At 45.4% G+C, this 25,895-nt stretch overlaps 1 protein-coding gene across 1 annotated transcript; it reads right to left on the bottom strand.

Annotated features, from left to right (window-relative positions):
- Positions 1-24,656, bottom strand: LOC148517509 (protein kinase C delta type-like). The gene is made up of 10 exons (XM_088478581.1): positions 24,524-24,656; positions 15,667-15,773; positions 10,861-11,028; positions 10,368-10,443; positions 10,052-10,065; positions 9,566-9,612; positions 8,639-8,774; positions 4,930-5,121; positions 2,275-2,403; positions 1-150 (listed from the first exon to the last, which is right to left on the bottom strand). Exons 1-10 carry the CDS (start codon positions 24,654-24,656, stop codon positions 1-3), a joined length of 1,152 nt encoding a protein of 383 aa, XP_088334707.1.
- Positions 24,657-25,895: the final 1,239 nt, after the last annotated feature.

Raw genomic sequence — 25,895 nt, 5'->3', positions numbered from 1 at the left:
TCACTGGTTGTCCATGGTTCTCCACCGGTCACTTACAAACGAGAATCCACGGAACCGGCGCTCCTCCACCTTAGATATTGGTGGCTCCCGTGATGCTTGAGGTGGTACCAAGTCATCCAGTTTATGATGTTCACAGGTGGTAACTGGGGTCTAGGAAAAGGAGACAAATCAGATCCATCATGTAAACACAAAATAAATACACAGTAATGGGGCTCTTTGTCACTGTGTCATAATGAAAAATAATTATGTAATGTGCAAACTCTGCTTACTATAGATAAATGTATAGATATAGATATATGTATAATGGTAACTAGATGCCTCACTGACTTTGGGTTGCTGTATAATTACATTTTAGTTTGGATTTACCCTTCTACAATATCAATGCATGTTGCATGTGAAAGGAAGAATATTGCCATAGGCAAATGCAAGGTTTTTTTTTGTTGCCCCTCTCCAGCCCACACCATGACCACAATAGAAATAGTAAACTAATAGAATTATACTAGTGTTGCATGTTCTTCTCAGTATCAGAAATGGTCAGCACCATCTGTGGATCTTTTAATGTGTCAGCCAGAAATAAATACACCTGTGCACCAACTAGGAGATCTGGAAAACATGCACTAAAGGGTGCACTACTATAAACCATCTATAGGGATCATTAATCAAGTGCACAAGGAAACTAATGTGTACATATATGCCCAGGGCAGTGCTAGGTTCTTCTGCTGCTCGCCTAGACTCCCGGACTTGCTCCAATACTCTGGAATTGTGCCCACATCTGAAATAAAAACATTCAGCTCAGGCAGGATGGCCCTATTGCCACATCTAATGGGTTAACTATGTTTGCTGGCCTTTTATATGTCAGAATTATGACACACACAGTACTTTGGGCCTGATTCACTACCGATCGCATCTGAGATTACTTACGCAATCGACCGATCGTTGCATTCTGCGCATGGAACGCAGTGTGTGAACTGAACACTGCGATCGCAGTGACTATGCAGATCCATTGCAGAGTGATTGATAGAAAGTGCCGTTTGTGGGTGGTCACGCGGGGTGGTCGGCGAAACACAGGCGTGCCAGTGCGTTGGAACGACGTTGCCTGGGCGTGTAAAAATTATCCACTGCAATGCCGTATGCAGCCTGAGGCCTCATAGCATGAGCTGAAGTTAGCAATTCCTGAGTAAGGTCAGAGCTTGTGCAAGTGTGCATGAGGCTGCGATGGTACTCAATAGTACAGATGGTTTTGCAGTTGTACTAAACAGTACATATGTATGTGTGTAAGGTAAAGTGGGCGTCCTTATGTTCTGCGATGGCATAGTGATCGCAGTGGATTAGCATACTACTATCGCAGTGAGACTGCGTGCATAATCGCTATTGCATTAGCAGTTACGATCCTTGCTGAATCAGGCCCTTTGTATGACACAGTGTAAGTGCTAATGATGCCCTCTCCATGGACTGGCCACACTCGCTCAAAATCAAGGATTTCTAAACTCCCTCTAGAAATTCTGCATTTGCCACCGATTGCAATAAATTGGCTGAAAGTAACATATACGGCTGATAATAAACATATACTGTCCATGTGTTTACAATTGAATTTCAAAAACATTCCACAAAATATTCTCCACATTCTGCATTTGGCCACAACATTTTTACAGCAGTAATTTAGCCATACTGTGGGCCTGATCCAGCAAGGATGACAAGTAAGAGATTGCATGTACTTGTCCGCTGCGAGAATATGCTAATGAATGTCATCTCAATGCCATCGCACAGCCAGCATAGAGATGCCTACTGCTACCGAGTAACATCGGCCCCTCACGCACAATTACAGCAGGGTTGACCTTACTCAGAAATTGCTAACCTCATCGCACGCAGTGTGTGCACAAGCTGTGTATGTCGTTGCAGTGGCTAATTTATGCACGCCCATGAAAATGGACAGACACGCCTGCGTTTCACCAACCACTCCCCCGCCACCATCCCCAAATGCTCACGGCCTGTCACTCACTCTGCGATGGATTCCTATCTGTGTAGGTGAACGCAGTGTGATCGCAATGCTAACTCGTGCAGTGCATGCGCAGTACGCACCATCGGCCGATCTGCATACACTGTTGCAGTTGCGATCTGTAATGAATCAGGCCCATTGTCCCTCTAGATTGGCATTTGTGTGACCATTTGTACAATGACATTCATCTCTCCTGATCACCAGCATTGTCTATGAGATAATAGGACTGTATGATGGAGCACATATTGTGTACATTCCTATATTGTACATATACTTACCGGTGGCATTATGAATGGGGGACATATCCTGCCAGCCTCCAGGTCTTCCCAGTTAATGGGCCAGAAAAACTGATGATCTTTGATGTTAATATATAGTCGCTGCCTTCTTTCTGGGGATTTGCATAGGAACTATCAAAGGAATAAACAGAAAAGTATAGAGTGTTAATGGTAGATAAGTACTAGCTGACCAATGTCATTCCTTTTCCTTATGCTACTTTATTCTCAGGGTGACATATATAAAATATTACATTTTGTCTTACAACTACAGCCATGGCCAAAACTTTTGAGAATGACACACGTATTGGTTTTCACAAAGTCTGCTGCTTCAGTTTTTGCATATACTCCAGAATGTCATGAAGAGTGATCAGATGATTTGCAATTAATTGCAAAGTCCCTCTTTGCCATGACAATGAACTTAAGAGCTGATTCAGAGAAGCTCGCTAGATGTGTATGCAAATTGCGTAGGCAGTGCAATCGCACAGCAATGCATTTGCACACCCAGTATTTCTTAGAGAGCGATCACATAGTGTATGCAGACACCCCCCAGCCTGTCTTAAGATCCTCACTTGTGCACATCATGCCCAGGAAGTGTATCCAACCATCGGTACATTACCATACCCTGCCGCAAGCACTGCGAGCACTTCTGTGTAAATACAAGCCAGGTGACGTGTACTATGATGCTGTCTTATAATTATGCACACTTCTAAAATGCAGTTGAGATGCTCAGGCATGCCTGTGTTTGCACCTCCACTCCCTTGTTTTTAATGGCCAGCCCCTGTTACCACCTACAAACTGCTTCCCCTGTCACTCACTCTGCTGGGCTGTCTATGCGCAGTGAGCGAACACATTGTGAGCTTTCGCTAAGGTATGCGCACTGCGATGCATACACACTGCATACCATCGGCAGCAGTGAACGTTTGCATCTTAGCAAGTGGGTCTGAATGAGCTCCTTAATCCCAAAAACAAAATTTCCACTGCATTTCACCCCTGCCACAAAAGGACCAGCTGGCGACATGTCAATGATTCTCTTGTTAACACAGGTGATGCTGATTGAGTTAGAATTAACAGACTGGAAGCTTTAAAAGGAGGGTGGTGCTTGAAATCATTGTTCTTCCTCTGTCAACCATGGTTACCTGCAAGGAAACACATGCAGTCATCGTTGCTTTGTACAAAATGGGCTTCACAGGCAAGGATATTGCTGCTAGTAAGATTGCACCTAAATCAACCATTTATCGGATCATGAAGAACTTCAAGGAGAGAGGTTCAATAGTTGTGAAGAAGGCTTCGGGGTGCCCAAGAAAGTCCAGCATGCACCAGGACCGTCTCCTAAAGTTGATGCAGCGGGATTGGGGCACCACCAGTGCAGAGCTTGCTCAGGAATGGCAGCAGGCAGGTGTGAGTGCATATTAACGCACAGTGAGGTGACGACTTTTGGAGGATGGCCTGGTGTCAAGAAGTGCAGCAAAGAAGCCACTTCTCTCTAGAAAAAACATCAGGGACAGACTGATATTCTGCAAAAGGTACAGGGATTGACTGCTGAGGACTGGGGTAAAGTTATTTTCTCTGATGAATCCCCTTTCAGATTGTTTAGGGCATCTGGAAAATCACTTGTCTGGAGAAGGAACGGTGAGCGCTACCATCAGTCCTGTGTCATGCCAACAGTAAAGCATCCTGAGAGCATTCATGTGTGGGGTTGCTTCTCAGCCAAGGGAGTGGGCTCACTCACAATTTTGCCTAAGAGCACAGCCATGAATAAAGAATGGTACCAAAACATCCTCCAAGAGCAACTTCTCCCAAGAACAGTTTGGTGACAAACAATGCCTTTTCCAGCATGATGGAGCACCTTGCCATAAGGCAAAAGTGATAACTAAGTGGCTAGGGGAACAGGTCCATGGCCAGGAAACTCCCCAGCAGAGCTGTAACTAGACTTTTTGGTGCCCTGAGCCAGAAAGGACATTAGCACCCCCTATTTTTCAAATAGGGACATAATGCACCCAAAAAAAGGGGAAAGGCCTCATGGGGAAGGACCAGGGAAGAGATGGGGTAGGCCAGAAAATGCTTGGATGAAATAAGAGGAAGCTAGAAGTGAGAATGATAATAAACAGAAAATTAACAGGCCTGAACATTGCCGCTTGTCCTGCGGTGCCCTAGTTACAGCCCTGCTCCCCAGACCTTAATCCCATTGAGAACTTTTGGTCAATCCTCAAGAGGTGGGTGGACAAACAAAAAGCCACAAATTCTGACAAACTCCAAGCATCGATTAGGCAAGAATGGGCGGCCATCTGTCAGTATGTGGCCCAGAAGTTGATTGACAGCATGCCAGGGCGAATTGCAGAGGTCTTGAAAAAGAAGGGTCAGCACTGCAAATATTGACTCATTGCATAAATAAACTTAATGTAATTGCCAATAAAAGCCTGACACTTATGAAATGCTTGTAATTTTACTTCAGTATACCATAGTAACATCTGACAAAAACACAGAAGCAGCAAACTTTGTGAAAACCAATACTTGTCATTCAAAACATTTGGCCATGGCTGTACATTTGCTGGGAGTGTATTCATTAGTATTAATGTATGTTCTCAGACCTGTGCCTTATTTCCCCTGTGACTGTATAATCTCCTGACCCTGTGATAAGCCTGTATACTGCATACTCACTCGCTTTAGGATGTTAGTGATGCCAGGACTGAGTTCCTCTGGGTAGACTGGGTTATCGTTGAGGACAGATTTTATAACCTCAACAGACTCTTCACCACAGTAAAAGGGATGGTCTCCTGTGGCCATCTCAAATACCATGACACCCAAGGAAAAAATGTCTACCATGGCATCATACGGCTTCTTTCTAAGCATCTGTAAAAACATGATGGAGAAACAGATGATTAGTACATTGTCCAACCTGGCAGGAGGCACCGGGTTATGCTGACACCTCTCCTTTTTGTGCACAATGAAACATCTGATGGAAGGAAGAATATCAATGAACATATACAGGCAATTACACAGACAGCATTCAGCTGAGGGTTTATGTGAGAGAAATCAATTACTAAATTAAAATAACTGTTATGATAAATAATGACCGTGTATATTATACTAGAGAGCCAAAGCAAACACCGAGGCAAATGAGGCAATCACAGCAATAAATATGGAGAAAGTGCAATGGTTACTTATATAGGAATATGATCATGTACATAAAGCTGTGGTGCCCAGTAGAGTAGTCAGCAGTTGGTATACATGGAGCTGCAGCGTGATGCTGGCACATTAGTGGGTGGAGAGACTTGGCAGCATTACTCGTCAGTGGAATCCTCTGTGAATGATGGAAGACAGAAGACACAAGTGACGGGGAAGCTACTGATACTTTCAGCCGCTTATGTCACAGGAAGTGCTGGATAAGCTGCAGCGTGCAGAAGTACACCTGGGGGACTGCAGAGGAAGGACAGCTTGGCCATCTTTTTGGAAGCTATTTAAATATGGAAGTGGGAACATCAAGAGGGGTTAGAGCTCCCTGACTGAATGTACCACAAGGTCATAAGACTCATTTGGGGAATGAATACCCTGTGGAAGCCATTCATACACTGTACTGCCTACTATATATTGTTACTGAATCATTCCTGGTATAGGCTTTTACGCTTTGGTAAAAGGTTTTTATTAATGTAAACTCACTCATCTACTAAGCTCTCACCCACACCTCACCTCCCTACATCTCCAGCCTCATCTCCTCACATGCTTCCTCCCACCCTCATCTCTCTGCTAATCTCCCTGATCACCACTTCCCACTCTCACAGTCAGGACTTCTCCTGGGCCTCTCCTAACCTCTGGAACTCCCTCCCTCACTCCATTAGTCTTTCACCTGCTTCCCAGACTTTACATGTATTGTTTTCATTCTACCCTACTACCCTCCCTACTACCTCTATAGTCTCTGCCCATCTCTACTTTACCCTCTGCCCCCTATTGTGTTCACCCATATCCCCTAAAGATCATAAGATCGTGAGAGCAGGGCCCTCTTTCCTTTTTTCATCTCTACATAATTATGCTAAGTGAACATTGCAATGCTTGGGTCTATTCATAAATAACAATGTTCCCACACCATGTTGCCGCATATCACAGTGATATGCAATGTGACATCTTATATAGGAAGAAGCGGTGATAGCCTCTTTCTCTGGCCAAAAACTCCACTTCACTGCCTAATAATTACAGCCCATGTGACTACGGGCCTAATACAGAGGTGAATGCAGTGGAGCGATTTTTTTCCACATACTGTGATTGATTAGTAACGATGGGGGGAGGTAACGGGGGTGAGGATACAAAAACACAGGCATGTCACCACCGTATTCTGGGCCCCTCCTAGTCAGTCTCTGCGCATTTGTTTGCAGATGGACTGGGCCCGGCCTCTTAGTTGAGACGGACATTATGAGACACCATAGGGTTGCTCAGAAGTTCAATTCTGGGACCGATGTTGGGGCTATTGTATGTAAGCGGCGCATCCGAGACACCGGCCGGTGGGGCATCTCTGTACACAAGACAGTGGCTGAGTCATTAACATATTTTCACAAGTTCGCTGCATCCAAAATCTCAGTTACAGTACGAATGCAACAGCTGCCACCTCTGCATAAACCCCTATGTAACATTGCTTACTTGGATATATTAGTCTGTACTTATATAATTTTGTGTCACTTCTCTTCCTCTTGAAAATATTCTTCTGGACTATAACCTGATTCAGAGATGGACCCTAATCGTGCTGCAAATGTGTACACAGCGACTGTGCAAGAATATGCAAATGTCACAGTCACCTAGATTTGTATTGAGCCGCTCACCGGTGACTTCACAAATCCAAGTGACTGTACAAAGACCCAGCATTAGTCATAGATCAGTTGATTATCGGATTTCTGAGTAACCCTATTGTCACACAGAGTGTCCACGGCAACTGAGAACCATTTTTCTGTGTACAGGATCACAGACAGCGACATGCACCCAAAATGGTCACCAAATGCCTCCCCCTTTACTCCCCCCAAATGTACCCGGCCTGTCAATCACACTGCAAGAAAATAGTCGCTCCGACAGCTGGCGGTAATGGAACTTGATACATGCTCAGATTCCGATAATTGCTCAATTGCGCAAACATCTGCATTGCGGTCCTGATTCAAAGTAATATGCAAACCCGATGGTATGTGTACTATTGCGATGTTAGAAGACTGGTGCATGTGCAGGATCTGTACTACACAGGCGCCAGTCTCTACTGCAAGATCTCTCACAGTTCCCCAAAGCTAGAGACTGATTCACAGGCTGCGGCCATTTGGGGGCAGGGAGTGGGTGGAGCTAGCCTCCATGTCTTGTCCCATTATTGCAGGAGTGTTGAGGCCAGGGTCTGCGTCTTCCAACACAAACTTCCTGGCCTCGACTACGCAGCTGCTAGGTGCAATCTGAGTAACCTCAGGGTTACTTAGATTGCAGGTTGTCTTGAAGAAGATCTGATGCTGCGTCTTAGGGCACAGCAATTGTATCTGCGATGCTGTCATGAGGCCTCTATGTACACAAGACGCTTCCTGCTGCATTAGTATATCAGCTGTACAGTATTGCACAGCTAATTCCCTGCAGCTGTGCAATACCACACAATGCTGGCTTAGGCCCTGTATCCATCCCTGACTCAGACCCTGCGTCCATCCCTGCCTCAGACCCTGCCTCCATCCCTGACTCAGACCCTGCGTCCATCCCTGACTTAGACCCTGCGTCCATCCCTGACTCAGACCCTGCGTCCATCCCTGACTCAGACCCTGCGTCCATCCCTGACTCAGACCCTGCCTCCATCCCTGACTCAGACCCTGCCTCCATCCCTGACTCAGACCCTGCGTCCATCCCTGATTCAGGCCCTGCGTCCATCCCTGACTCAGACCCTGCGTCCATCCCTGACTCAGACCCTGCGTCCATCCCTGACTCAGACCCTGCCTCCATCCCTGACTCAGGCCCTGCCTCCATCCCTGACTCAGACCCTGCATCCATCCCTGACTCAGACCCTGCCTCCATCCCTGACTCAGACCCTGCGTCCATCCCTGACTCAGACCCTGCCTCCATCCCTGACTCAGACCCTGCCTCCATCCCTGACTCAGACCCTGCGTCCATCCCTGATTCAGGCCCTGCGTCCATCCCTGACTCAGACCCTGCGTCCATCCCTGACTCAGACCCTGCGTCCATCCCTGACTCAGACCCTGCGTCCATCCCTGACTCAGGCCCTCCGTCCATCCCTGACTCAGACCCTGCATCCATCCCTGACTAAGACCCTGTGTTTAGATATCATTAAGAACCAAGATGTTGTTCGATTAATAGTGAAATGGAGATACAGTATGAGAAGCCTGTAGACAATTAATCTGTTACTCACCTCAGGGGCCATGTAACCCACCGTCCCAGCAGCTCCTGATATCTTCTGGCCATTGGTGTTTTTAACTGCAAGGCCAAAATCACCAATTTTGGCATGGCCAACAGCATCTAGGAGCACATTCTCCGGTTTGATGTCCCTGTGAGGAGAATGAGTGTAAGTTCTGCCTGTCAGACAGCTACCAGCTGTATAACTGTTTGTTACAGAGAAAGATTCCCAGAGACACAATAAGAACCATGTCAGCGTCACAGTGGGAAAAAGGGATCAGTGATGTAAAACATGGTGACTGTAGGGAGGCAATCACTGTGACTGACAGCTGCATAGAGTCACTATGGGGCCTATTTATTAGTTATCAGGTTTTAGACCTAATAAACATAATTTCTTATCTATATCTATAGTGGCAGCCATTGCCGTGCAGACATCCTATGGATCCCTTTCCCAATAACTATCTGAAGATGGTGTTAGCTAATGGGGCCAAGCTCCAGAATACTTCACATTCCAGAGCTTGGTAAAATCGGCATATACAGTATGCAGCCCCCATAGAAACCTATAGAAACCTATGGCGGCTGCTTTTGTGATTAAACTGGGGGATTGCAGCAGATATCCCCAATATGTGCTGAGATTCCCTATACATACATTCAGGGGTTACTTAATATTTGCAGGTACCACCTAAAAATTGGTATTTTCAGGGGAAATCTATGATAAATAGGCCCCTATGTATGTGGTGGGATAAAGATGGAGATAAGAGGATGTGTGAAGCAGTCACAAGAACCTCGCCCTACATATCATGTAACTCAAGAATGAATGATCCCCCATTTGCAGAAAAGGGCAGAGACACTTCTCTATAGCCTGACCCCCAGCAACATAATAGCTATACTGTAACTGCATATAGGGGGTTACTGTATGTGATCATTAGAAATAACGAGTTACCTATGGATAATGCCCCTTGAGTGGAGGAATTGGAGCCCACAAAGGATTTCTGCTGTTAAAAATCTGATGAGGAAGAAAGAACATAAATATTAATAGCAAATATTTTTAAAGTAAAATGACCAATAATGAGATAGTACATTCCCCCTGATATAGTATCAGAGTATAAGAGTGACACGTGACATATTATTATCACACATGGGGCGGGATGCATGATGCATTGCACTCGCGATGCATTCCACCGGTCATCGCATGCATGCTGGTGTTGGTATAGCTGGTATGCATGACGATCACCGCAAAGGACCGCTCTGTCGGTAAGAGCGTCCCTTTGCGATGGAGGGACATTCGGGTCTTTGACCCAGAAGCCCCTCTGGCATGTGCTGTGGAGAATGCTGGGAAGGATTTGATTGGAAACCTCTCTCAGCACTCTGCTGAGAGAAGCCCATGGGCTCCTATTGGTAATCCCAACAGGAAGATGTCATTACCCACCGCGCCCTCCGAGGCTAGGTGCATATGAGAAATGCACATTTTCGACCACATTTCTGCCCTTGATGCATCCCGCCCATGCTCTTTGTATAGCTGAGTAACACAATGGAGCCCCTGTGTCCAGGAGACTCTGTATTATACACAGACCTGTCACCATGGACACCTATAAAGGCCCATCCTGGATTTGTTAGGCCGCATAGGCCGGGTCCTACTACAGCCCAGGTGCAGGGATGGAAACACTGATGTTCCTATTTGTCATATCAATAATAATAATAGTAATAATATACCCACGTTCTCTTTTACCTGCTAGTGGCATCACCTAATGGGGCACTCTTCTCTATTAGCTGGTATAGATCTCCCCCACTCAGGTACTCCATGATGAATATGATGTGTTCCTGTATAGGAATCAGAGAGTATGATATAAGTTACATTATGGACATTACTCTGACACACAGCAGATTATAATCAGTAATACTCAGTCACCACTAGTGATGTGAATGAGGCCCAATGTATATGCTGTATACAGCCCGTCTTCTGTCTGAGATGGGCCTCTACATATATAATGTCCACAGGACACGGGGTAAGTGATTGAGTCAGTGTTGGACAGTGAGGAGCATGGGATGAAGGATCCCAGATACTACACAAATGTACAGAATTAGGATAATAAACCTCTGTGTCAGAATAATGCGTCATACAATATGTGCCATTGGAATTATGCGGGGGTCCAATAATGGTAAAATAATTGTCTTATATTACAGAAGCTGTGATATTCAGAAGTTAGTTTCAATTATGACAGATACAGAGACTCTTACCGGGGTCTGGGATGCTGCATAGCCATGGGTGAAGAAACTGCTGTTGCCAGTGACTTGCAGGATGTCCCGCTCTATAAATATAGGGTTCTTGCCCCTTAGTAGTGTCCTCTTCTTCACCAGTTTTACTGCCAGCTGCTCTCTGCTGTTGGGGTGGGATGCCAGCAGTACCTGCATGAGACAGATAATTTTACTAGTATGAATACCCCTTTCCCACTGCTGCAATAACCCTGGTTATTGCCGGGTCGATCCAGGTCACTGCTGAGTGGAAAATGGTCCTGGAAAAATAACCCAAGTCAAGTGACCGAGGAATCTAACCCAGGTCACGACCAGAGTTGATATCAGAAAGGAACTGAGTATCGGTCCACTATAAACAGCATGACCAGAGTCACGATGACCCGGGTCATTCCTCAAACCAGGGGATGGCCTGGCTTCAGTAATGCTTGGAGAATACATCAGCTTCCAAAGTCCACTGTAATGCCGGACCCGGGATATAACTCAGGTCCAGCTGCTGGTGTAAAAGGGGTAAAACCTGGCTCTGACCCGTGCTTACTCTGTGCTCAGTGCTCACAGCTGGGTTTTTGGTGGGACAGGGTATAAGAGTTAGAAGCAATTTGCAATGTTATTTAGCTGTGGAACCTGCCTGGTTGACACTCCCAAAGATCATTGTACAAACAGGAGACAGCAAGATAAATTGACAACAGCAAGGTGAGAACGTCCCATCACCCCGTAGGGAAAGTACAGGGGATGAGCGTCTTCCCTGAGCCCAGGATTGTAGATCTTTTGTGCCCAACATTTATTACAGAAAGCCCAATCTCCCCATCTAGTAGATCCTTGTGGGTCTTCACTTGTTCCTGAGATACCAACCATCACCAGCTTCTCAGCCCCTATAGTCTCTGTAATAGCCTGTACACAAGCAGGACATTGAAGTGAGCTTATTTGGTGACTGTTCTGGGCAACAAAATGTAAGAACAATGGAGCCCCAGTTTTGAGCAGACAGCACCATATCCATACCTCCCAACTGTCCCGCATTCAGCGGGACAGTCCGGTTTTTCTGGGACTGTCCCGCTGTCCCACCCATGGGCCGCAGTGTCCAGCAGTAGGGGGAAGTTGGGGGAAGCATACACTGCTGCTCTGCATAGCAGAGCAGCGGATATGCAGAGCACAGCATCTATTCACAGCATGGGGGAGAAGCCCGGGGGCAGCCCAGCATCTCGGAGATGCTGGGAACGCCTTTTAGTGATGTAAATGGGGGTGTGCCATTAGGCAACATCCCCTTTACCATCTCGTAATGCCCCCTTTTCGGGCGCGCATCTCCAGTCACAAATGTTGGGAGGTATGTCATATCTAACATTGGCCTATTACAATACAAAAACGCAGAGTAGAACTGTCCCCTAGCACCTCAGAGGTAACAGAGGATTTCAAAGCAGGGAGTGGTACAACAGGCTGTATGATAATAACTAATATCATTGCCATGCATGTGTGCCCTAGCTCCGCCCTGACACCTACACTGGCCACACCCCTGTCAGCTGTACTAAGCAACAGTCCAAAACCATATATGGAGGTGAGTGTGGGAATGTGCCACTGTATCCTCTATATTTGCCTTGTTACATAGGCCCCATTGTATTTTTAATGGAGAGCTCCCAATGTAAACACCTATGTGCATGTAATGATAATTATATTTAGATATGAGCGGTACAGATTCTGTGGAATCCAAACCGCTCTGAACATAGGGGATCCCAGTCCACCCGAACCCTGTTCGAGTGTTCCCTGCCTGACTCGGATCCCCATTAGAGGCCGAGCCGCAGCCTCCTGATGTCGGATTCTCATGAGAGAATCCGACGTCAGGGCTCCTCTAGTGTAGGGCAGACCACTGTGATAGCTGTCTGCCCTACACAGACACAAACACACAGCCGCCAGCGGCAGCTGTGTGTTTGTAAAAGCAGCCAATGAGAGTCAGGCAGACTCTTATTGGCTGCTGCACGGAGGAAGACGGTTGGAGCTCACTCATGAGCTCTGTCTTCCGCCTCCCTCCACGCGTAACAGAGTAGAGCAGAGTGTACAGAGACAGGAGCGGGGATTCAGGTAAGTACTACTGGGGGCCTGCTAATGGGGGCACTAATACTGGGGGCCTACTACTGGGGGCACTACTACTGGGGGGCATACTACTGGGGGCATGCTAATGGGGTCACTGATACTGGGGGGCATACTACTACTGGGGGCATGCTTATGGGGGACTACTACTGGGGGCCTGCTACAGAGGGCATACTACTATGGGGCATACTACTGGGGGAATGCTAATGGGGGCACTACTACTAGGGGGCATACTACTACTGGAGGCATACTACTGGGGGCCTGCTTATGGGGGCACTACTACTGAGGGCCTGCTAATGGGGGCACTACTACTGGGGGGCATACTATTGGGGCTTGCTACTGGGGGCACTACTACTGGGGGCCTGCTAATGGGGGGCATACTACTGGGGGGCACTACTACTGGGGGCCTGCTAATGGGGTGCACTGATACTAGGGGGGCATACTACTACTGGGGGCACTGCTACTTGGGGCATACTACTAGGGGCATGCTAATGGGGGCACTGCCACTGGGGGCACTACTACTGGGGGCCTGCTAATAGGGGCACTACTACTGGGGGCCTGCTAATGGGGGCACTGCTACTAGGGGGGCATACTACTACTGGGGGCACTGCTACTTGGGGCATACTACTAGGGGCATGCTAATGGGGGCACTGCTACTGGGGGCATACTGCTACTGGGGGCACTACTACTGGAGGCCTGCTAATAGGGGCACTACTACTGGGGGCCTGCTAATGGGGGCACTGCTACTGGGTGGCATACTACTACTGGGGGCACTACTAATGGGGGCACTACTACTGGGGGGCATACTACTGGGGGCCTGCTAATGGGGGCACTACTACTGGGGGGCATACTATTGGGGGCACTGCTACTGGGGGGCATACTACTACTGGGGGCACTGCATAGGGAGCCCTACTACTAAGGGGACTGCATAGGGGGCACCACTACTGGGGGCATTGTGTAAGGGACACCACTGCTGTGGGCATTGTATAAGTGGCACTACTACTGTGGGCATTGTATAAGGGGCATTACTACTTTGGGCTTTGTGTATAAGGGTCATTACTGTGGGCATTGCGTAAAATGGTCACTACTGTGGACATTGTGTAAAAGGGTCACTATTGTGGGCATTGTGTATAAGGGTCACTACTATGGGCATTGTGTAAAAGGGTCACTACTGTTGGCATTGTGTAAAAGGAGCACTCCTGTGGGCATTGTGTAAAAGGAGCACTCCTGTGGGTATTGTGTAAAAGGGTAACTACTGTGGGCATTGTGTAAAAGGGGCACTACTGTGTCGTAACATAAATAAGAGACACTACTTTATGGTGTAATGTGAATCAGGGGCACTATGAGCCATATTCAATTAGAGGCGAAGTTTTCGCCTGTCCGACTGTTCGCTTCATTCGCCTGTTTCAGAGGCGAATTTATTCCGTGCTCGTCCCCGCTTTTCGCCTAATTCAATTGCAAAACAGGCGAACACGGAAATAGGCGAATGCGGAACAGGTGAAAAGTACTGAAAGAATTGGGGAAATCAGTCTGTACCCCAGAAAAAGATGCACTAACATAGGGAATCAATATAGATGTGTACTAATAGCCCTAATAAAACTATTTTGCGTACTTAAGTTGTGTAAATTGGCTGCTATTAGCGTCTTTGTAAAAGTGGTGAAGAATGGCATAAAGCTGTATTTTTTGGTGAAAATAAGTAGTCCAGACAAATTTGGGGAGCTTGAAAATGGGTGCTAGCATATTCTTATGAATATCCACCTGCTGCATGCACCTGCAATCCCAAAAACACCTGACCCATACTTGTGGACCCCCAAGAAGTATTTTTCGCTACTTTTAATGTTTATCCCCCCACTTTTTAAATTTACACCCCAAAAATGACATGCCTTTTTTGGGGTGTTCTTAGGTTTTAGTTTCTGGGTTTTTTTGCGTATTTGTCCTTTGGGGGCTGTCCCAAGGGGTCTGAGTTGTTTCCCCATGTTTGCACCCCAAAATAAAGATTTTGCATTTGTTTTCACCAGCTATTGATTGGAGAATCATTTTTGGAGAATTGTTTCCACTTAGGCGAAATTGTCCTGGAATTGAATTTGGCGAATTTATTTTAGGCAAATTTTTCACAAAAAAACAGGCGAATATGGCTTTTCGCCTCTAATTGAATTCCCCTCTATGTGCTGTGTAATGTGAATAAGATTGTGCACTGTGACTCCTAAGGCCGTAGCCCACTTTGTAAACAAGTACTGTGATTCTGCTGGCCGTACCCCACTGGGTGGGTGCACTACTTTTCATTTCTGCCACTGCTGTGTGGCAATCTGTCATTGATGTGCTTTATACTGTGGTGTCTGCGCCGCTGCTTTGTCGCTTGGTAACCAGTCAGATCACTGCAACCTTTGGCCAATAATGGTGAAAACTATAATTTAAACTGTGAGATGGTCTAAATTGACTGTAAATGACTGGAAATCAAGGTTATTTAGGTTAATAATACTCTAGGAAGAAAAAAAAGCCCAATTTATGTGATTTTAGCTTTTGTTTGTCAAGTTTTGTAAAAAAATCCAAATCCAAATCCAAAGCAAGACGACGAATTAGAACCAAATCCAAATCCGGCAAAAATGGTCCTGCGCACATTCCTAATTATATTATATAGTTATTAAAGCAAAGTTCTTAAGATATATTTGCTGCATTGTTTACAGGTAAGTCACCAAATATGTACTAATCACTTACCTTCCCGAAACCACCCTCTCCAATAATACTGTGGTAGATCAAACATTCCAATATATGAGAGGCAGCGGCTGTTTCCGGGGGGCTGGCTGGAGGGGTCCCACTTACACCTTGTGGCATAAAGAGAAATCACATTTATTGACTGATATAAACATAGATATTTGGCAATATTTCATTTAAAGGTTTGAGATAATTATATCATAGAAAGTATTTATACTCTGTATTATATAGTATCTGGTAAGAATATTGTTATGTTGCCTAATTATATGTTGTTGGGGTGTAAGAGAAATGAAATAAATTAATAGGGAATAGCTGCCAGCATTGGATAGGACAATGTAACAGTCACAGGTGCTGCAGAATAGTAATAACAAGGTATAAAGATGTTGCAGAGTTAGGTGATAGGGAAAGGACGTGAATGGTGGTGAGAGGTGAGAACATGACGTCACTGTATTGCACGTAAGTACTAACCTACACCTCACTTACTTCTCTATTACATTACATGTGGGGGGAGATGTATCAAACCTATAGCAACCAATCAGCTTCTGTCATTTTAAAGCTTTTTATTGTTAGACAATTTGATACATCTCTCCCTTATTAGTGTTTTCAAGCAAAAGGCTTTTTACCTGCTCTTCCCTTTTTAAATTTCTTTTGATGGTCTGGGGCTTCACTTTTGTGAGTTCTCTTATTGCCCCTCCGAGCTGTGAGCTCTATGATGGGAGCACTGGGTCCCTCTCCTGGGCTGTCATGTCTCAGCTCCTCCTTCTTTTTCTTATTGCAGCCAGTGTCCCCGGTCTTGTCTAAGGGTCTCTTTACAGCTGATCTCTTGCTGATGGTGTTGTCTACCTTGGGCCTCTTATTAGGGGCCTTACCTGGCTGCTTTGATGTTCTAGCCTGGTTCCTGTTGTTCTTACACTGATGGTCCTCTCTCACCTCAATATCTCCTCCCTCTGTGATATTGGGAGAATCTCCTCTTCCCACACAGATATCCTCCTTATTACTCCTACTACTCTCCTTAATAGGAGACCTGTTGTTATCTGGTCGCCTTTTCCTCTTTCTTGATCTCATATCAAGATAAATCAAGAAAAATAAAGAAAAATTCGCTAAGCACGAATAAAATCGCCTTCACACTGCAATAGGTGAAAACACACAAACGTATCTTATGCAGGTAAGCAACTGAGCCAGCAGCTCTATGACATCATAAAGCTTTGTGACATCACCAGCTGCTGTAGGCCCAGTGTCACTGCCTGTTACCCACAGTGCCTATAATACAACCATGTTTATATAAATTACTGGTGGGCCCTGTCCCAAGCACTGTGATGGGAATCTTTGGGGTCCAATGTGTCACCCAAATCTCATATGTAATTACTGTACTTATTTAGCCTATCAGGGTCAGGTGATACCTGTCTGCTTGTAAAAAACAATAAAAATGGGCTGCTATAGTGTGATCCACAGGTTACATTCAGCTTTTATTTTATATCAGTAAAATTATATACAAAATTATTAAAATTTAGCAAAATATAATAATAGAGCAATCTTAGGGCCTCATTTACTAACGAGTTTTATCACCAAAATGAGTGATAAATGTCACTGTGTATGATAAATGGTGCTCCAGCCAATCAGCTCCCAACTGTCAACTGTTAGAAAAATTACAGTTGGGAGGGAGCTGATTGGCTGGAGCACCATTTATCATACACAGTGAAACTTATCACTCGTTTTGATTATAAAACTCGTTTGGAAATGGGGGCCTTAGTGTCAAAAAGATAGGAAATTATGAAATAAAAACTACTGTATTTTTATTCCTGAGATATCTCAAAAACTTTCTGGGGCTGTTTCAGAGTTGGGTGCAACGCAAAGAAAAAAGAATCACTTTGCACCAGGACAAACCATATTGTACTGCAGGTGGGGCGGCTTTATAATATGCAGAGATATTTAATTTTGGGAGGGGCATGTCCTATCTGAACTCTAATTTGAAGTGTAAAAATAAAGCTGCCCAGCATTTGTAGGCTACATGCTAAATCAGCCATTATTTACCCTGCATTCAGAAGGACAGCGTAAGGCAGGTGCAATCTGACTGAGCCAGGTTAAACCCCGTGGTTGTGATAGCAGTATACCTATGAGAATGTTGTTGTTAGTGTCAGACATTAGAATTAGCCTATAGGGTTCCTAGGGGGTGTGGCCTTGCTGGTATATTCGGTCTGATATGCATACAGTAGATTCAGCCTCTTTGTTTCTGGAAATAATGTTTTTGTTTTTGCATGTTTGTTTGCTATGAGTGTTGTGGTGGAAAGAACGGTAGTGTGTTTTTAGTCGTTATACAAGTTAGATGGGTGCGCTCTACTTGTTCAATTATAGGCCAAAATGTCCTACAGGGAAATGACACAGCCCGTCCGGGCGTGCTTTTTCTGGAGAGTTGAACTCTAACGAGTGATGTGTTTGGTCTGCCTGTTTTTTGTGGGAGTGTCCGTTCTTTGTTGTCCACCACCATACTAACTTTAAGCTCACAATCAATTTCAATTGGCAAGATCTAATGGTCTAATTCGATAGCCCAAATTCAATATTTAATTAATTATTAATAATCTGTTGTCAAGTAAAATTGACCTTTAATTTTAAATCCAACTGTTGTTGTCCGTGTGTTTATTTTTAGATACGTTTTTAGTCATTTTAAGTCTGTAAGGTATAGTGCACATATCAACCATTAGGGAGTTTACTAAAATACATGCATTTGCACCTTTGCATTGTAACATGGTTTGTCCAGGTGCAAAGTTACTGGCTTTGTTTTAGTTTACGTTGCTCCAAATTTAGAATCAGCCCCTTTATCTCATGTTAGGGGTGTTGCAAATAAGGGCCAAATGTAATTGCAAGCGAATTGTGGAAGCCGCCATGATTCCGGCGAGATAGTCTTTACATTTAAAGTGATAATTAGTTTAAAGGCAATATCAGCTTTAAACCTAGTGACTATCTCACCAGAATTGTGCTGGCTCCTGTAAATCGCAGGCTATTACATTTGGCCAAGATACTTTAATATCTACACTAGGGGTCAAAAGATTTACAACACCCCCATTTTTTCAGTTTTTATTGACATTTTTTTTGCAATTCAAGTCCAGTTAATAACCTTACACAGGGAAGCCCTGAGCTGTTAGAGGATATGGAAAAGAGTTTAGCTTAGCCAAAACTGTGTAAATGTTACAGTTATAAGAAAACACCTTTTTCAGGGAACAAGCAATGGGCTAAGGGCTTGATTCAGAGCTGCTCGTAAGCGGCAGTACGCTCATTCTGAGCGATGTTCGCCCATCTGCGCATGCGTAGGGTTTTTAATACGCATGCGCGCAGGGCCGCCATCAGGGGGGGACTGCCGGTACTCGAGTCCCGGGCCCGGACCCTGGCAGAAAGGGAGGGGGTCCAGTGCTGCTCCTGCAACTGCTGCATAGTCCCCCGCAGTGCCCCCACTACCCCCTTGAGTGAAAAGGGAGTGGGGCGCTGCTACCAACCTGAGAAACCCCTTCCTTCACGATTCCCCTACTTCCCCCTTCAGTCGGCTTGAAATGGGGGTGGAGCCAGTGTCAAACCCCGCCCCCGAACAACCGCGAATCGCGTCGTTCCTTGGGGGCGGGGCCTAATAATGCATGATGCCAGCCACCCACTAGCAACCAGGTGCTGTGCAGAAGTGTAAGTAATAAATATTTTTGTGTTTGTCTGTGTTAGTGTGTATGTACTGTATATGTCTATGTTAGTGTGCATATATGTGTATGTACTGTATATGTCTATGTGTTAGTGTGTATATACGTGTATGTGTACTGTATATGTCTGTGTTTGTGTGTATATATGGGTATGTACTGTATATGTCTGTGTTAGTGTGTATATATGTGTATGTACTGTATATGTCTATGTGTTAGTGTGTATATACGTGTATGTGTACTGTATATGTCTGTGTTTGTGTGTATATATGGGTATGTACTGTATATGTCTGTGTTAGTGTGTATATATGTGTATGTACTGTATATGTCTGTGTTAGTGTGTATATATCGGTATATACTGTATATGTCTATGTGTTAGTGTGTATATATGTGTATGTACTGTATATGTCTGTGTTAGTGTGTATATATGGGTATGTACTGTATATGTGTTAGTGTGTATGTACTGTATATGTCTGTGTTAGTGTGTATATATGGGTATGTACTGTATATGTCTGTGTTAGTGTGTATGTACTGTATATGTCTATGTGTTAGTGTGTATATATGTGTATGTACTGTATATATCTGTGTTAGTGTGTATATATGGGTATGTACTGTATATGTCTGTGTTAGTGTGTTTGTACTGTATATGTCTATGTGTTAGTGTGTATATATGGGTATGTACTGTATATGTCTGTGTTAGTGTGTATATATGGGTATGTACTGTATATGTGTTAGTGTGTATGTACTGTATATGTCTGTGTTAGTGTGTATATATGGGTATGTACTGTATATGTCTGTGTTAGTGTGTTTGTACTGTATATGTCTATGTGTTAGTGTGTATATATGGGTATGTACTGTATATGTCTATGTGTTAGTGTGTATGTACTGTATATGTCTGTGTTAGTGTGTATATATGGGTATGTATTTCTGTATGTGTTAGTGTGTATATATGCGTATGTATATATCTGTATGTGTTAGAGTGTACATATGTGTATGTATGTTTGTGTGGATGTATGTGTATGTACCTATGTTAGCGTGGATATATGTATATGTGTTATATATACATGTACATGTGTGTTATGCTGCATATATTATATGTGTATGTGTGTGTTTAACAATATATATATATATATATATATATATATACACACAGTATATATATATATATATTTATTTTATTTTAATTATTTTATTAGAAACCCCCTCCCTCTCCCTCAGAAAATCCTGTATTTGCCCCTGCACTTGTTTAATAAATTTTCTTTTCCTTTGGCGTTGGGGTGCATGGACCGCACAGTCTCCAGACTTAGGGCCTGATTCAGCTTTGGGAATAGAGTAAGATATAGCAAGTAACTGTGAACCTGGACAAACCATGTTAGAATGTAAGGGGTGCAAATAGTAATACATATATTTTGTGTGGTAAATACTGGCTGCTTTTGCATGTAGCCCACAAATACTGCACAACTTTATTTTTACACTGCAATTTAGATGACAGTTTGGGCTCATCCCTCCCAAATCTAAATCTATCTGCACATTTTACATCTGCCCGACCTGCAGTGCAGCATGGTTTTACCAAAGTGCACAGTTACTTGCTATATCTTACTATATTCCCAAGGCTGAATCAGCCTGTTAAACCCAATTAAGCTGGCTTGGGATAAACTGCACAGAAGGGTAAAAACAACTAACCAATAAGCTCAATACATTTGTGAGAACTTCAGCAACAGTGTTGGAAAGAACTTCCCGAACTCTGAGCCTTATACAGAGATGTACGCCATGCTGATATTTATGCAGATTGAGCGATTGTTTACCATCGCACATGCATGTAAGCTGCACTGTGCATGTGCATAGATTATTTTGTGACTGCGCTCGCACAGAGGAGTCAATCGCAGAGTGAGTGACAGGTAGTCAGCATTTGGGGAGGTAACGGGGGGGCGACTAGGCATATGCAGGTGTGTCTGACCGTTTAAATGCCATTTCATGGGTGTGCATAAATAATCCATTGCGATCTCCTTCGCAGCATGAGAGCTCTCTGTGTGTCAGTCGCTGTGTTTGAGACAGGTCAGACTTGCCACCTATGCTGCATGGCTGCCCGATCTACATCGATGTTACCGATGTTTATGCTGGTGTGAGACATCGGATGCATATGAGAAGGCAGCAGTGAGCGTCTCTATGCTTGTGCAAGGTTTGTAGACATTAGCATATTTCTGCAATTGCGACCCATGCAAAATCGCAGCTCTGAATCAGGCCCTCTATGTGATTTCCATGGTAGAAAGAATGACTATGAGTAAAAAATGTAGATTAAAACTTGTACAATGAGACAATAAACTGCAAGCACTTCACTAAGAACTGGAAACATGTGGGTGTACTAAATCTTTTGAATTTGTACCCCTATATTGGGCCTGATTCATCATAGATCACAACTGCATAAATTAGCCACTGCGATGCCATACAAAGCCAGGGCCGAAATCAGGGGGGGACTGGCAGGCCTCGAGTCCCGGGCCCGGAGACAGCGGAAAGAGAGGGGGCCCGGGTGCTGCAGTCCTGCACTTGCAGCCCTGTTCAATGGAAATACAACACTGCCGGCTGCTTGTCATTTATTGTGCCGCCGCAAGCCAGCAGGAGCTCGCGGACCGGCAGCCAATCAGGAGCAGCCGCTCCTGATTGGCTGCTGGTCCGCAAGCTGTGATTGGCTCACAGTCACGCCATATTGGAAATGCTGATGCACGGATGCAGCGCTACTACTAGAGCCACCCCAGCCCCTCCCTCTCTCTGCTCTCTCAGCGCTGACTCTGGTTGGCTGGCTGCACCAGCGCAGCCAGTTGAAAAAAAATCGAAAAAAGGTACCATACTACTCCCCCGCAGTCCAGCAAGCTGTCCCTGCCATTCTTCCTTGCCCTGTGCTTCTCCCAAGTCCTACCAGCCTTCCCTGTCGTGCCCCCTCCTCACAGGTTTTAGTAGCAATTGCAGTAAATAAGTATATGGAGTAGTGTCTCTTTATTTACTACTATTGTTACTAAGACCTGTGAGTGCCGCTCGTGACTCTCTTTTATATATATATATATATATGCTGCTTTACTGCTTTTCAAATTGGTTTACGCAAATTGGTGTCCGACCCTCTGGTGTAGCTCCACCCACCTCTGCCAACCCCCCCACCCTCCTTGGTGGGGGCCCTGCCTATTCTCTCCCCACAATTTCTGATGGCAGCCCTGTACACAGCTCAGGCTTGCCTACCCTCCTGATTTGGCCGGGAGCCTCCCGAATATTGGGTGCCGCTCCCGGCCCCCCGGAAAGGCAGGCAAGCATCCCGACATTCCCCAACCCTTCCGACCTCCCCCCAGAATACACTAGAAATCCCCACAGCGGGGAGACTGTTGACACGATTCACGCTGAATCGCGTCATCGTGGCCCTGTCCCTGCTTCACAGTGCTGAAGAGGGGGCGGGGCCACGATGGTGCGATCGCACAGCCCCGCTCTCGGCTCCACCCCCAAACGTGTCACAGCTGTCCGGACATGACCCCCGCTGTTAGCCGACAATCAGCTCCCTCCTGGAAGGAGGGAGCTGATTGTTGGCAAGTATGACACGGCCTGAGGTTACATTGCATGTGATGAGGTTAGCAAATTCTGAGTCAGACCTGTAATTGTGTGTTAGGATCCGATGGTGCTCGATGTTACCGATGGTTTTGCAGACTTGCAATGTGTTACGGATGTGAATAAGGTGAAGTGGGCGTCCTTATGTTAGGCTGTAACGGGATTGTGATTGCAAGCATTAGCATATTTTCGCAGTGCGTCTCCGTGCGTAATTGCAGCTACGATCGCAATAGCAATTGTAATGAATCAGGCCCTGTGTTACTTATCTCAGGGGGAACACTGATGGTAAGTCTGGTCACTGAGTGATCCTTAAATGGACCCAGTTTTCCAAAATATTGATTATGTTTTATTTCTGTAGTTCAAATACCTAAATAATATTATGGGGTGCGTCCACCATTATAAATGTGAGAATTATATTACACAGTGGTGATACTGACATGCATTGTGCTATTGGTGCTTCAATAAGTTTTATTTCTTATGTCTCTAATGTAAGTATTTAATAGAATATTTATTATTGAAATGTTAGAACTCGGGGGGAGAAGATCCCTGACAGGTGCTCACTGTCATAGTGTCCCTAGTAGGGTCCTCCTCCTAGGTGCCATTGAAGACCATCAGTAGGAACCTCCGGCCGTTGTCACTAAGGAAAAAAAGAATAGAATTAACTATTCAGCGCGTTTCGTCCTTTAGGGTGACAAGCAAGGGAATAGTCACGGGTGATGGTGACCTTCACTGGGAGGATAAACGGTTATCACAAGCACTGGTGCCTCAGCCACCCAGGAATCACCTAATAGTACTTGTGCACTGAGGGTGAAATGTGGGTGTGCAAGGATCACTGATACCGGAAGGAAGGGGACAAGGACAGGACACACACACGGAGTGTATACTCACCATTGTAATACTTGTCACCTTGATTGAGGGTCAGTCAGCACCTGTGAGGAGATATTACACAGCCACCCACACAACTACCTCCATACTAACCTAAGTAAGACCAAAGGTTGTCAATTTAAGCTTAAGGGACATTAAACCACAAGTGTTTTGAGTGTTGCCAGTTTAATAACATGTTGGTTATTGCCACTTTAAGTGTAGCTGGTCTTATGTAGCCAATAAATGTTTCATGAGGAGTGGTCTAAGAGTATATAATGGAGTGATGTATGCAAATCTGCCTCTTTGTTACAGTTTTTTTCCAGGACAGGGAAGTACAAAGTGTGATGTGAATCTCCTGTATTTATCTCCTTTTTTCCTTTTCTCTTTCTCCTGTTCTCTACCCTCCAGCTATTCTTTTGTTCTCCTACCATATACTTTCATTCTTTTCCCCTATTCTTCCATGCTTTCCCTCAATCTTCTATACCCCTGGGATTCCTTCCTGGTCTCCCCCTCTTGCCCTTCAAAATGTCCCCCCATCACTCCTGTTAACACTGCCCGCTATGTGTGCTGCTGGGCTAAAACAGCAGGCTCCTGTGCTGCCCAACTCTTTCTCGCCCCCCCCCCCCGAGCAGGCCGCTGCGCTTATCGCGGACAAGGCCTGAGGCAGCGCTTGCACAGTAGGGCAGGGCCGCAGCTATGGCCGTGGCTGTCAGTCCTGCTCTTTATCTTTGCTGTACGGAGGCAACTGGCGGTATCCACCGCCTCCGATGCTGCCTCCACGTGGTGCCCGGCGTGGCCGCGCGCCTTAGCAGAGCCGAGGCCAGAAACTTTGGTCCCGCCTGTGCTGTGAGACGTAGCACGGCTCAGCATGTTGCCGCTGGCTCCGTCTCTATTTTGTTTAACCAGAGGCAGGCAGCATTGGCTGCTCCGCTGGTTTGGTTCAATGAGCGGCCTGCGGGCCGTTGGGCACCCGCTATTGGGGTGGCGAAGGGCGAAGGGGGCATGGCTTTGCCCCGAGTGCGGCCGCCATCTTAATACTGGGGGGCTGCTGCTGCCTGCTCTAGGCGCGGCAGGAAATCCTCCCAGGTTCCACAGTCTGCCCTATTTGTGCCCCATAGTATAAGGGACCATACAAAATTAGGATCCCCTTAGTAATGTCACTAATTAACTAACTGGCACACTTCAGTCCCTGTTGATCTTTTAAAATGTGTTACTAGGAGATCTGGAAAACATGCAATGAATATGGTTGTGCAGCCGGTAGAAAATAAATTGGACAGCCAGTAATAAATAACGTGGTGCATCGACTAGGGGATCTGGAAAACATGTAATGAATATAGTTGAGCACCGACAAGGTGACCTGGAAAACATGTACTGTTCGGGGTGCACTGATATAGCCCATCTATAGGATCAATTATTAATACTGAATAATACCCTATCCAGTACATAAAGAGACCAATCTGTGCATCTATGTCCACGGCAGTACATGTTTCTTTTTCTGCCCTCCCCCAGATTCCCCAACTTGCTCAAATGATCTGTAATAGAGCCCACATATGTAATAAAAAGATTCAGCTCAGACAGGATGACTCTACTTTTTACATTGAATTGATTACTGAAGCTGTTTGTCCTGGCTGTATATGCAAGAATTATTTAATTCCGTATATTCGTATGATGCCTGTTATAGCTGGTTTTCAGTGCTGATTATGCCCTCTTAGTGGTAACATGCTAAAAATCAGGCATTTGAAAGCCCCTCTGTAGAAATTCTGCGTTTGCCTCTGAGCCCTGTCCCCCTTTACAAACAAGGGCTGTTAGGTTTGCCCAAGCGGGAGGCACAGGCAGGCCCCTCCTACATATATTTAGCAGAGGTCGCGTGTGTGACCAGTAGCGGTGGGCTCTCCACTACCGCAGTACGCAGTTACGCCAGCAGTTATTTCGTCTCCTATGCATAGAACTAGGCAGTCCTGGCTCCGCTGACCCAGAGTGCTGCCTGGTCGGCTGCCCAACACTGCGTCAGTTGTTACCAGAGTTGGGACCATGGCGCCCGTAAAAAGTGTATGTCATAGCACCCACCCCCCTGCATACACACTCCCTGTACTGAACCGAGCTAGTGGG

This window comes from Taudactylus pleione, unplaced genomic scaffold (genome assembly GCF_031769625.1).
Source record: "Taudactylus pleione unplaced genomic scaffold, aTauple2 ptg000215l, whole genome shotgun sequence".
In the NCBI taxonomy this organism is placed as follows: Eukaryota; Metazoa; Chordata; class Amphibia; order Anura; family Myobatrachidae; genus Taudactylus; species Taudactylus pleione.
The sequence above is the reverse complement of the archived record's forward strand: the minus strand, read 5'-3'. Positions and strand labels throughout refer to the sequence as shown.